Below are 13237 nucleotides of genomic sequence, written 5' to 3'. Positions count from 1 at the left end.
CCTTTTTTCAAAAAAGGCAAAATTGCCATTTGCTAACTTCACTATCACACTTCCCGCAAGAACTTTATTCTGTTTAGTACTGTAAGGATAGGAAAGGAAGTCGGGATTTTTGTGAGGTTAAAAGTGTATATTAACTTTTGCTTAAAATAAATAGTGGGGGCTTAGAGCCTTCAGCAAACATGAAAGTAGAAAAAATATTTTTCACCAATGTGCCTTTCAGTGTATTTAATTTGGAATACTGAGTTAGGTGTTCCAAAGTTTTACTTCTATGTTTAAAAAAAAAATCTAGCTGGGTACAGTGGCACATGCCGGTAGTCCCAACTACTTGGGAGGCTGAGGTGAAGGCATTGCTTGAGCCCAGGAGTTCAAGTCCAGCCCCGATAACATAGTGACACCCCCATCTCTAATTAATTAATTAATCTATCTCAGGGTGTAGATTTTCTGAAGTTGCTCAGGTATATATCTCTCCCTCTCCTCGTGTGCTTTAAAATCGTCCCAGCCCCTTCCGTGAAGACAACATGGCACATGGTTAAGAACCCTAGCCCTGTAGTTAGTCAGATGTGAGTTTGGATCTTGGCTCTATTTTCTAACTGTAGGGCCTTGGACAAGTTGTATATGTTTCTTCATCTTAATTTGAAGTAGGGATGATAAAATAATACCTACCTCTGAGGGATATTTTGAAGATGAAATGAAATTGCCCACACAGTACTTAGTTGACATAGTGCCTGGTACACAGTGAATAGTCAAAAAAGGTTTTAAAATTTATCACTATATGGCTATAAGTAGAGAGCAATTAAAATGATAGGATGGGTAATAATACTAGAGAAGAGTAAATGAGATGCAAAAACAAATATCCTCACAGAATCTTATCTGTTGAAAATAAGGAAATGTCTCGAGTATGTTTCCTGTTTCTAGACAATTCCGCCCCGTGCTGGAGTTATCAGTGCCCCTCAGAGCCATGCGCGAGCGGCTGCTGGAAGACTGACTCCTGAAAGCCAAAGCAAGCCCTCAGAAGCAGCCAAAGGTAGGCACTGTACCAGAAATACCGCTCCAGTTTTGTTCTATATTGTTCCTTCATTTTTTCTTTTCCCTTCTGTCATCTCCCACTTCCATGACATATTCAAATAGGGCCATCCTTCCTTCTTTATTCCACAAGAAATTAGTCTACTTGGTGGGGGAAAAGCCAACTAGAATATTTTCCTAACATTTCACTAAAGAAGGAAAAAACATGGATTTCTAGAATACACCTAACATCTGACATCATTGTTTTTTAGGCTCAGCTTTCCTTCCTGAACCACTGAAGCCTCAGGCTGCTTTTCCTCCGCAGTCTTCTCTGCCCGCACCTGCTCAAAGGTTGCAGGAGCCTCTTGTCCCGGTGGCAGCACCTGTGCCTCAGTCTGGCCCGCAGCCAAATTTGGAAGCCCCACCCCAGCCGCCACCTCGGAGCAGGTCATCCCATAGCTTGCCTTCAGAAGCTCCATCACAGCCGCAAGTAAGTCTCACTATTACACAAAATATTATCTTTGATGCATATGGTGTAGTCTTTGAACATACTTATTTTAATTATTAGCGGTTATAAGAAATAAATGTGAGCTTTAATTTTCTTTTTTTCTTTTGATATTAATAGCATATTGAGATATGACTTCAACAGATGAGTCTCATTTGACATCTCAAACTAGTCGCATAACAAATGCATGCTATTAGTAACTATTTGAGGGTTTGGGATTTTTTTTTTAAAACCTGTTGCTTAGATCAGAAATTCTCAGAGAGTGATCCTGGACTAGGTTCTTTAGGTCATTTTCAAGTCCCAGGCCATTTTCTCATGTTAATGTTAAAAGTTTGTGACTTTTTTTTTGTATTATATACATAACCTACTTTGGGTAGTTAATAAATTAAGATGAACAATAATAATTTATTTTTTATATCACTCACAGTAATAAATTAGTTTTGGCTTTCACTTCCTGGAGAGAGGCAGATCAGATCAGTCCCTGGACCATTGGCATTGTGGTTATTTTCCAATAAACAGAATAATCCTGTAGTTCCTGTTGATGCAGGCAGTGGTTCTTTTCTGCATTGGAGCTGGCACTGGGGTTCCTTACGTATTTCGAACAGTTGTAGTCATCATTGGATAGGTTTAGATGATTTGGGCTTATAGCAGTAAGCTCACTCACCATAGTAAAACTCAGCAGAATAATAAGTCACCTCATTAGTGTCTCACAGAAAACAGTGCCATTGCCTGGGTTTACTGAAGTCATACTTTCATGGAGGCTCTATTATCTCAAATTGGAAAGATTTCTGGTGTATATATACATATATATATATACGAAGTTATTTTAATAGAGGATTGATCGTGTATGTTAAATTTGTTTTATTTTTATTTGGAGCTGTTTTATTTTTATTATGTACATTTCAGGAAAATTGTTAAAATGAAAATGAAATTTATATTTAGTAAGTACATTTTTTGTTGTCTAGCCATATATAAAGTCTTAACTTGAAAATGCCATCAAAGCCAAAGAAATGTGTGAAGTTTTTAAAAGTCTGATTTTAAACTTTGGAAAGATCTAAAGTACTACATATTGGCAATGTCCCTTAAGCGTACTTATTAAGTAATAATTTGCATTTATTTTTATAGATATGTGGGTATGTCCAGCTAGTTGACAGAATTTAACAGTTTCTTTATGTTTCTACATGGTGAAAACAAATATTTAAGTAAATATGACTCTTAATACAATCTGAATATTGTTAGCAGTCAGCACTCATTAAATTATTTGTCGCATTCGTAAAAGCTGATTAATGTTCTCTTAAGCTGATTAATACCAAAAGTATTCTACATTTTTTCAGTTCAGAAAATTGAGGATGATTAAGATATTTTATAGTGGTAGAAATTTTTCGAGAATAAATATCCACTATCCTTTTCTCTCTGCCAGTCTGCTTTTAGTGAGTCATGGATTTTTCTTCTCATTTTCTTGTAGTATATTTTATTTTTTTAAATGTAATTGGAGGGACAGAAAACTTTCAAACTAGCCACTTCGAGGTTTCTATTACTATTTTAGGGCATCCATTTTATACTAGATGTATATCATAATTCATAAAAACCTATAATGGTTTAAGTATCCTTAGATCAACATGAAGGTAGATTCTCTGAAAAACTTTAGGAAGAGCAAACTGTTATTAAGTAAGATTGCAGTTATTATAAAGTCATCTTATGACAAACAGTATTGCAGCATGAATATGCCAATGATTGCCAAACAGCATTGTCTGAGATGATTTTCAGTTGTTTTGATTTCTGTTTTTCATTGAAATGAGTACAGTGATTTGCTGGCCGACAGCATGTGCTCTGTGTGTGGGCTGGTAGATTGTGTTCTTAAATCTTGTCATAGTTCATCAAAAAGACAAAGGTGTTTGTTTTAAATTCTAAAATTTCTTTTTGCCTGAGTCATTGATATCAGACTCCACTGAACATTGTATACTCAGACACACTTTTCCTTTTTGGAGGGAGGGGGTCTTGTTTATGTGTAGACTGTCTTTGTGAAAGATCACAAAGTGGTTACAGTTTCCTCCAGGGAATGCACAGCCCTGGGGGGCAGGGAGGGAGGAGAGGAGGAAGCTTTTTACCTTTTTGTACCTTTTGACTTTTAAACCATAAGAATTAATACCTATTCAGAAAATAATGAATTTTAAATTCTCTGAAGTAGCTACAAGTTGAAAAATATACAAGATTTTCAAACCTGACTAGGGTGAGATTTTTAAATATGACAAATTTGATATTTTGGTAATGACATGAAATAGAATTGAACATTTAGTCATTTTTAAAAGTCTTTATTAATCCTGTCCCGAATCTACAAGGCATTTAAAACATAAAAACATACATGACTGAGTTTTACTTTTTATTATTTAAATATTCTTTATAATTCTATGTAGAAAAGATTACTTTAATTTGAACGATTGTATATCATATCATATATCCTTTACAAAGTAGAAAAATGCCTGACTTATCTGTCTGACTTCCAGCATCTTAGTCATCTGGTTATCAGCTAAGAACCAGAAGTAGGGAAATCCAACAGGAAGTAAAGTAAGAGAACTCACAGCCATCGTATTGACATGAAAGTTGATGGTGAGGGAAGAGACCAGGTAGAAAATCTCAGCATTCTAGATCCATTTACTGGAGGGTACAAAAGCCCTGGACATCTAAGTATAAACCTGTTCCTACTCTCTTATCCAGTGCCAGAGTTGATGCACATGACTTTGAGAGCATCAAGACAGTGTTCACTTAATTCAAGGAAACTCTAAAGTGCTTAATATATTTAAGGATAGTGTTTCTCTAACTTGTCAAAATTAGTTTTGCTATTTACAAATAAAGTAAGCTTTAGGACTGGGGAAGATTCTCCTCAAAACTGTTTCTTGAGAATGCTAGATTTTAAAAATACTGCTATATTATAGAAAGATTATGATTTCATTTTTAAAGAATAAAATTAAGATCCAGTTTCTTACCTTGTTGTATCTTCCAACTAATAAATTATGAGGTGAATTAATGATAGTATCATCCTTCAAAAAATTTGAGTAATACAGAACAAGCCTGGATCCTGACCATTTTGTTAAACACTAATTTGGTTGTACTTTTGCAAAGTAGTACCACTTTATACATTTTTTCTAATAATTACATCCATAGGCTATCCTAAGACTATGTCTTAGACTGCTTGGGATGCCATACAAAATACCACAGACTGAGTGGCTTAAACAGCAGAAATTTATTTTCTTATAGTTCTGGAGGCTGGAAGTCCGAGATCAGGGTGCCAGCATGGTTGAGTTCTGGTGAGGGCTCTCTTCCTGGCTTGCTTACAGCCACCTTCTCACTGTGTGCTCGTATGGTCATTCCTCAGTGCCTGTGCCTGGAGGGAGTGCACGTATGCACCCCCGTGCACATTCCCTGGCGTCTCTTCTCCTAAAGGCACTAATACCATCATGGTGGCCCCACCCTCATGACCTCATCTGACCCTAATTGCCTCCTAATGGCCCCCCCTCCAAATACCATAACACTGGGACTTAGCTAAGCTTTAACGTAGGAATTTTTGAGGAGGACACACACATTCAGTCTGTAATAGGCTGCTTAAAATATTTCAGAACTCCAAAAACCTATTTGGAATGTGATTTTTGGAATAACAAAACTTTGAACTCAGTAGTAGTCAAAGACAAAATTTAAGTTTGGACCTTAATTCAACAGAACTATAAAAGGAATTGGAATTGTCTTTTGAACTTAAGCTACAACCTGGAAGTATTGCTGTTCTTGGATTCTATATGTAACGTAGAACTAAAAGTATTTTGTTGACTGAATTGTTAGGGTTGCTGGTTGATCTCGGATTGTCCTCCTAACTCTTTCCTTTGATGTCTGTGTTTCCTTTCTCAAAGCAGGAGCAACCATCAGGGTAACAGGTATCTGATTATTTATCAATCTTACATGTGCTTTTCATCTGTCTTAGCATATTAGATGTATGAAGCAAAAGCTTCATACATCTAAAGTCTCACCCATTTTTAAAACCACATATCCACATTAATAAATTCTATTATACCATAAAATTGCTTTTTCTTTTTCTTATTAGTATTTTGGATTTTAGGAACCATTTTAGTTGTTCTTGCTAATGCTTTACCATACTTTGCTTCATTTTTTATGAAAATTAACAAAACTAAAAAGTATAACTTAAAAAGGTAAGCTTTAGGTAATATGAAAGCCTATTTGGCAAAACCAAATTGGTTCTTGGTTTTAATAATGGCATAATTACATAAACACAAAATTCAGGGTTTTTTTAGTTTTCTTTTGGGAAATATTTTTTTAAATAGTTTTAGTAGCAGGATTCTTTTTGGTAAGGAAGAATTGATGATTTAGAAAGATGAAAATTAATATTATAACAAGATTATTTAAAGGTCCTTCCAACACCTTTCTCTGTGAAAATACCACCAATTTTAATGTTGTCATCACAAATCCTGCTTAGATTAGAAATCAATTCTAATGTAATAAATGGTGATGTGGCTCTCATTGTAATTTCAAGTCTGATTGGGAAAAATGATGATGCTTCTATCACATTAACTTATTTTGAAATAAAAATTTTTCTTACACATGAACATAAAGATATTTAAATGTTTAGCATTTACTTGACAGGTGCCCTACTATTCTAAGCTGTGCAGAACATAAAATTCTCCTTTCCTATATAATGTGTTTATTGTGGACTGTTTTATCTGCCATAGGAGAATTTGGTCCCAGACCCAATCAAATATTTCCATTTTCTATTATTCATAAATAATCCAAAGACTATTGATAATATAGAATTAATTATAATTTTTTTTTTTTTTAAGAGACAGGGTCTCGCTCGGGTCACCCAGACAGGCATGCAGTGGCGTGATCATGGCTGAGTTTAGCCTGGAACTCCTGGGATCAAGTGAACCTTCTGCCCCAGCCTCCCAAATAACTGGGACTATAGGCGTGCACCTCTGTGCCTGGCTAAATTTTTAAATTATTTTTTGTAGAGATGAGGGTCTCACTCTTTTGCCCAAGCTGGTCTTGACCTCCTGGCCTCAGGTGATTCTCCCACCTTAGCCTCCCAAAGTGCTGGGATTGCAGGCGTGAGCCATGGTGCCTGGCTGTTAATTGTAATTTTATAATATCTATATAAATTTTCCTCTCAAGTGTATTTTCATATATAGGTCTGTTTTAATACATTTAGAATACAGTTTAGAGTCTGTGACATGTTTACCCTTTAATTTTATGCAAATTTATATAAAATTCTTCATATTAATTTTGAAGAAAAATACTTGTTCAATCAATTATAAAGTATGTTCTGGGATAATGGAATAAAACAGATACTTGAAAGTTATTCACTAATGAACTTAGTCATACCATTTCCTTTTACAAGTGAACAGCTTTCCCTATTTTTTCTTTCTTATTTTTTAATCTTTCTTTTCTTACAGCTTTCCCTATTCTTAAGCACTAAGTTCATGTTTCATAATATGCAATTACATTTTATTGGGACTACTGCTCTTTTTTCCCTAGTATATTTCATGAAAGTATAGTTATTTTGCTTTAACGATTATTTAAATTCATTTTGGGTAGTGCTCCATTTTGTTACATTGCAAGTTTTGAACTGAAATTTTTTCTTCCTTGTCTTAGCCAACCCTGACGATTTATATTCTTATCTTTAAAGCTGGCATACATGTCCAAGTCATTTACCCTGGTTTTAAGAGTTATATAGATGTGTTTTGAAAATTAATAATGAAATGCCTGATGAGCTAATTTGCTGAGGAGGCCAGGATCAAATCCTATAACTGTGGTTCACTCCACCCAGCTTTTTTGTGAACTAGCGACCCAAGAGATTTAGGGCAACAGCTGAAACTTTTCCTGGCCATGAAGTAATTCTGAGCACTCTTACTGATAACAGTTCTTGGCCAACTCTGTCACCCAGAAAGGACTGGGCACCACTCTTGGCACAAGTTCTTTGTGGTTTTAGAATTAACATAAGAGAAAATGTGACAAACTGCCCCCCCTCCCCCCTGCTTTTAAGCAGTTGTTATGTTTGGTTATTAATAGCATCTATATTTTGGAACATTTTTTACAAGATGAGGAAGGTCAGTTATGAAAAGTTTTGTCACATTATTCAGAGTTATTTATTCTACAAAAGAGAATTTAAAAGGCAAAAAACTAGGCTGGGCACTGTGGCTCACACCTGTAATCTTAGCATTTTGGGAGGCCGAGGTGGGAGGATTGCCTGAGCTCAGGAGTTTGAGACCAGCCTGAGCAAGAGCAAGACCCGTCTCTACTAAAAGTAGAAAAACTTAACCGGGTGTGGTGGCAGAGGCCTGTAGTCCCAGCTACTTGGGAGGCTGAAGCAGGAGAATCACTTGAGCCCAGGAGTTGGAGGTTGCAGCAAGCTATGATGAGGCTACTGCTCTCTACCCAGGGCAACAGAGGGGGGACTCTGTCTCAAAAAAGGGGGGGGGGGGGGGCAAAGAACTCTAAAAATTCAGTTTTCCAAGCAGAAAAGGGAAAGATTCTTTAGTTTATGAATACAAATATACTAATAAAATTTTTTTTTTTTGAGACAGAGTCTCGCTCTGTTGCCCTGGCTAGAGTGAGTGCCATGGCATCAGCCTAGCTCACAGCAACCTCAAACTCCTGGGTTTAAGCAATCCTACTGCCTCAGCCTCCCAAGTAGCTGGGACTACAGACATGCGCCACCATGCCCGGCTAATTTTTTTTTTTCTATATATGTATTTGAGTTGGCCAGATAATTTCTTTCTATTTTTTTTTAGTAGAGACGGGGTCTTGCTCTTGCTCAGGCTGGTCTTGAACTCCTGACCTTGAGCGATCCACCCGCCTCGGCCTCCCAGAGTGCTAGGATTACAGGTGTGAGCCACCGTGCCCAGCCAAATATACTAATAAAATTTTTTATCTATAAAGTTGCATTTCCATAGTAACATTAACTTTAAGTGAAAATATATTTAAAAGAACAATGAAACCACATCATCATCATCACAGATGGGTGTTGGAAGGTTATATAGATTTAGCATAAGTTCTAAATATGGGTTTCTTAAGTTCATGTTAAAATTTGATAGAACTGGACATGAACGGATTTGTTAATTCTGTAGAGTTCTCCTTACCCTTTCAAAATTTGCTTGAATGAAATAAACTAATTTCTTAGGGATCTAAAAAATAGATTTAAGAAAAGGATTTATTTAGTAAGGAGTTTTTAAAGAAAAAGATTTTAATTGTTTAATTTTACTTAAACTGCTAGAGTAATAAACTACACAAAAACTGCTTTTTAGTTTCTAAATTTGTATATTTGCTCCCCCAAAAGGAAGAATAATTGAGACAGGAAGGATAGGGGGTATTAAGAGTAAATACAAACTGATTATTCAATATTCTCTTTTTTGTTTTCCAGGTAAAAACAAATGGAGTCTCCGGTGTCAAAGGAGAATCAACATTAAAGGGTGATCCATTTGAAGATCTATCACTTAATCTGCTTGCTGTATCAAAGGCTCAGCTATCTGTTCAAATGTCACCTGTTCTAACCCCAAACCCAAAGAGGTTGATTCAGTTGCCTTCTGCAACACAAAGTAATGTTAATACTTTGAGTTCTGTAAGTTGCATGCCAACAATGCCTCCAATTCCAGCTCGGAGTAAATCCCAGGAAAATATGCGAAGTTCTTCAAACCCATTTATTACTAGCTTGACCAGCACAGATCCTTTCAGTGACAGGACTGCTACTCCTGGAAACCCATTTAGAACTGAATCTCAAGAATTAGAGTCAACTTCGTGGTTCTCCAAAGAAGAGCCTGTTACTAACAGTCCTTTCCCTTCTCTGAAGCCTTTTGGTCATAATAAAAGCAACCCTTCATCGTCACTTGATGACTTTAAGGACAGTTTTGATCTGCACAGCCAGTCTACAGTAAAAATTAGCAACCCAAAAGGATGGGTAACGTTTGAGGAAGAAGAGGACTTTGGTGTGAAAGGGAAATCAAAGTCAGCTTGTCCAGACTTACTGGGTAATCAGCCACGTTCATTTTCTGGCTCCAGCGTGAGGTTGGATGATGACTGGAATAAAGATACAAATGTTTCTTTCTGTGTGTTGCCATCAAGAAGACCACCTCCACCTCCTGTCCCTGTGCTCCCACCTGGCACCAGCCCTCCAGTAGATCCTTTTACAACCTTGGCATCTAAGGCATCACCCACGCTAGACTTTACAGAAAGATAATGTTATATGATAGAAAACAGCTGGGTTTTTTGTTTTTTAGTTTTGGCAGGGTAGAGCCAAAAGAATTGGGCATTAGTTATTCATTATGTGCAATAATAAGTAATTGTTAAGTGCACTGACATCTTCATGAAATACCACTGTTTGATGTATACAGAGTTGGAATATGTGTATATCAGAAATAAGGAAAAGTCCTTGTTATTAACTGGAGTTTTGGTGTGTTTCTCTTCGGATGAATAGGAGACAGTAGTAGCCATAAAAAGTGTTTAAAACTACTTGAGCAAATAGTCCTTATTCAGAAATTTTTTGTCAGTCTTCTCTGAAGCATCTCAAAAAGCCCATGCAACTTTTAGCTGACATTACTGACAGCCCTTTCGTACTTGTTAACAATTGGTATTTATGAGTATTTACCAAAGAGCTGCCAAAGTTACAGTGAAACAGTTTTGAAAGGCATTGCTTTATTCAAAAGTATGTGTGTATGTATGCATATACATATATACACATTTACAGGTTTATACAACTCATAATTTAAATTCTAGGATATCAGTCAGACCAAATTTTACCTAAAAGTTCTAACAAAGTCCTCTTTTCAATATCTTCTTAGCAAAAGATGGCTGCAAATGTAATTTGAACATTTCATTAATTTTATTTCCAAAACAAAAATAATTTCACTACATAACTGGCATTTTCTACCATTGCACACCCTTCAGATACACACAATCTTGTTACTTTCCAACTCTGGCACCTCCATATGCTTTTCTCTGGGAGGAGGTTCTTGCAGCTGGAAGCAGCATATTTTGTGGTCATTATCATATGGATGGATATTCTAGCCCTCTCAAAAACACACTAAAGCCTTATGTGCAAGGAAGGCACAGACCACCAAGTTCAGTGAGAAATATTAGAGCTAATTGTACTCTTTTCTCTGCATATGTTAAGGTATATGGTGACCATTTTGCTCCCACACTTTTCTTTTTGCTGCTTTTGCTCTGCAACCTTGCTTTTAAAGCAGGGAAAGCAGCCATCTTCAGAGTGCTCTGAATTGAGGATATACCCAGTGTGTTCTCTCCCCTCTTAGGAGGCTACATAAACACATCTATGATGCTGCTTTAAGTTTTTAGAGGCTATACCTCAAATTAGCTGTGGATTTTGTCTCCTGCACTGCCAATATGCAACTGATCCTGCTTCTATTGATTTTATGAAGAAGTACAAAGAATTTTTACAGAATGTAGTATTTTGATATCATTAGGTAAACCAATCAGAAAACAACTTGAGCAATAGTTGTTTTGTCAGTTTAAGTTAAAAACATCTTTGCCCATTAAGACTTATATTAATGTTCCTTTTATATAAAGAGTTGTATATGTCCACCTAAATTCCTATGTCCACCTAAATTCCTATGTTCACATTTAACCTTTAAAGATGTGCACTGAGGGAATATCAAAAAATAGAGTTCATGGCTAAAAGTATGTAAAATGTAAAAGCACAGCACACCGCATTGCACTAACATAAAGCAAATCTATTAGGAAAACACTTTTCTAAAAGCTCAAATGTTATCAAAATACTATATTTATAGAAGTAATCCTGTTAACAGCCAGGATTTGCTGTTAGAAATAACTCTTGTGAGTTTTATATTGTGCTTTTTGGAGGTTCTAATCATTTCAGCAGTAGCATCTTTTAAACAGCAGTATTACTATAAGCAGTATGCTTCAAAATGTGAATTAACTTGTTGAAATTGTGGCTTTAACATCTATGTGACTAGTGTATACAGTATTTGCTCTCCATTAGCAAAATAATTCATTGTTAGGTAAACATCACTAGTGCAAATTGCAGTTCTGTGAGCAATGTTACCTATTGAATATAAACTACTGTCTAAAGTATACATATCATCAGCAGCTCAGCCTTTATCAGGAAAATTATACTTGGTAAGTTGCTGAAAATGCACAGAGTTATGAAAGTTAAAGGTATGCTGCAAATAACTAGCCATTATTCTGTGTATTATTAAATATTTAGCAGTTCTGTTAAAAGCAGAGCAGAAGTTAGACACTAAGGATCTCTTTGTGAATTCTTTGTTCTCTATAGTAGATTGCTGTTTATATGTAAGAATTTTATTGCTTATGTGGCATACAATATTTATAACTATATACTTTATAGAAGTACAGTATTAAAGTCAGTGATATACAGACATGTACATATCCTGTGAAATGTGCTGTTGTGTGAAATAAATATACCTGTCTTTACCATGCTGACTTTTTCGCTCAAAAGGGAAGAATTTTTCTTAGCCATTTTCATTGTACTTTACATATACAAGTTCAGTGACATTTGGGGAAAATAGGTTAACTCTGTTGCCAAATCAGGCATTTTAATTCAAGACCTTATTTTTGTAGATTTCATTTTTCCATACAGTGTTTAAAAGTTAGAAGAAAGATTTTCTGAGTTTACTAATCATCATTAAAAAGCCCATGCACTTATTCTGTAAGAGAGGCCCTCATTCAAAATCATGTTGGCTTAAAAATAACACATGAGGGCTGCGGTGGGATGGGGGGGGGGTGCAGGCAGCCTGCAGGAAAAAAAAAAAAAATAACACATGAAGCATGAATGCTGGATTTCTGACTCACATCAGAAGAAACAACTGAGGGTCAGAGGGGAATTAGGACACAAATAGCCAGACCAAAAAAGGGACTGGCTAAAAAGACCCAAATTAAGAAGCCAAAGCTAGTGATTTCTGAGTATTGCCTTTTTTCAGATCTATATGATTGATGTTCAAAACAACTTTGATTCTTAAATAGTTGCATTATGTTCATTAACCTTTGATTAAGAAGTTACAGAATAGTCTTTTAAAAAATGTTTTAAGATGATGTAGATTTATGTTCAGTTGTAGGAAATAATTCAGAGAGATCCCATATACCCTTTACCCAGTTTCCCCGGTGGCAACATCTTGCAAAACTACAGTCCTATAGCACAACCAGGACATTAACATTGGTACAGAACATTTCCATCACCAAAGGATTCCTCAAGCTGCCTTTTCCCACTCCCCTTTCATCCCATCCCCTAGATCCCCGTTTCCCTTGTTCAATTATGTCATTTCAAGAATGTTACGTAAATGGAGTCATACATAGCTCTTTGGGACTGGTTTTTTTCACTCAGCATAATTCTCTGGAGATTATTTCAGTTGTACATGTAAATAGTTTGTTCCCTTTTATTTCTGAGTAGTATTCCATGGTATGGATATACCACAGTTTATCTAACCATTTGCCCACTGAAGGACACTGGTGGTCTTTCCAGTTTGGGGCTATTACAAATAAAGCTGCTGTGAACATAAGTTTTCATCTCCCTGGGATAAATGTCCAATTGCTTGGTCACATGGTAATGGCATGCTTTCATTTTAAAAAACTGCCAGACTGCTTAGCATTTTACATTCCATCAGCAATATATGAGTGATCCAGTTTCTCCACATCCTTGCCTGCATTTCCTGTGATCACTGTGTTTTATTTCAGCATTCTAAT

At 36.0% G+C, this 13237-nt stretch overlaps 1 protein-coding gene across 2 annotated transcripts in view; it reads left to right on the top strand.

Annotated features, from left to right (window-relative positions):
• SYNJ1 (synaptojanin 1) overlaps positions 1–11972 on the top strand; it is an 82980-nt gene extending 71008 nt beyond the window's left edge. For both annotated transcript variants that reach the window (XM_045540555.1, XM_045540556.1), the window contains 3 exons: positions 916–1024; positions 1275–1492; positions 8928–11972. In XM_045540555.1, coding sequence (XP_045396511.1) covers positions 916–1024; positions 1275–1492; positions 8928–9740 — 1140 coding nt within the window. In that variant the 3' untranslated portion in view covers positions 9741–11972. The remainder of the gene's footprint in view (positions 1–915; positions 1025–1274; positions 1493–8927) is intronic.
• The last annotated feature ends 1265 nt before the right edge of the window (positions 11973–13237 follow it).

Source organism: Lemur catta, chromosome 1, assembly GCF_020740605.2.
Source record: "Lemur catta isolate mLemCat1 chromosome 1, mLemCat1.pri, whole genome shotgun sequence".
NCBI classification, from domain to species: Eukaryota; Metazoa; Chordata; class Mammalia; order Primates; family Lemuridae; genus Lemur; species Lemur catta.
Note: the sequence above shows the minus strand (reverse complement) of the source record. Positions and strands in the feature narration are given on the sequence as shown.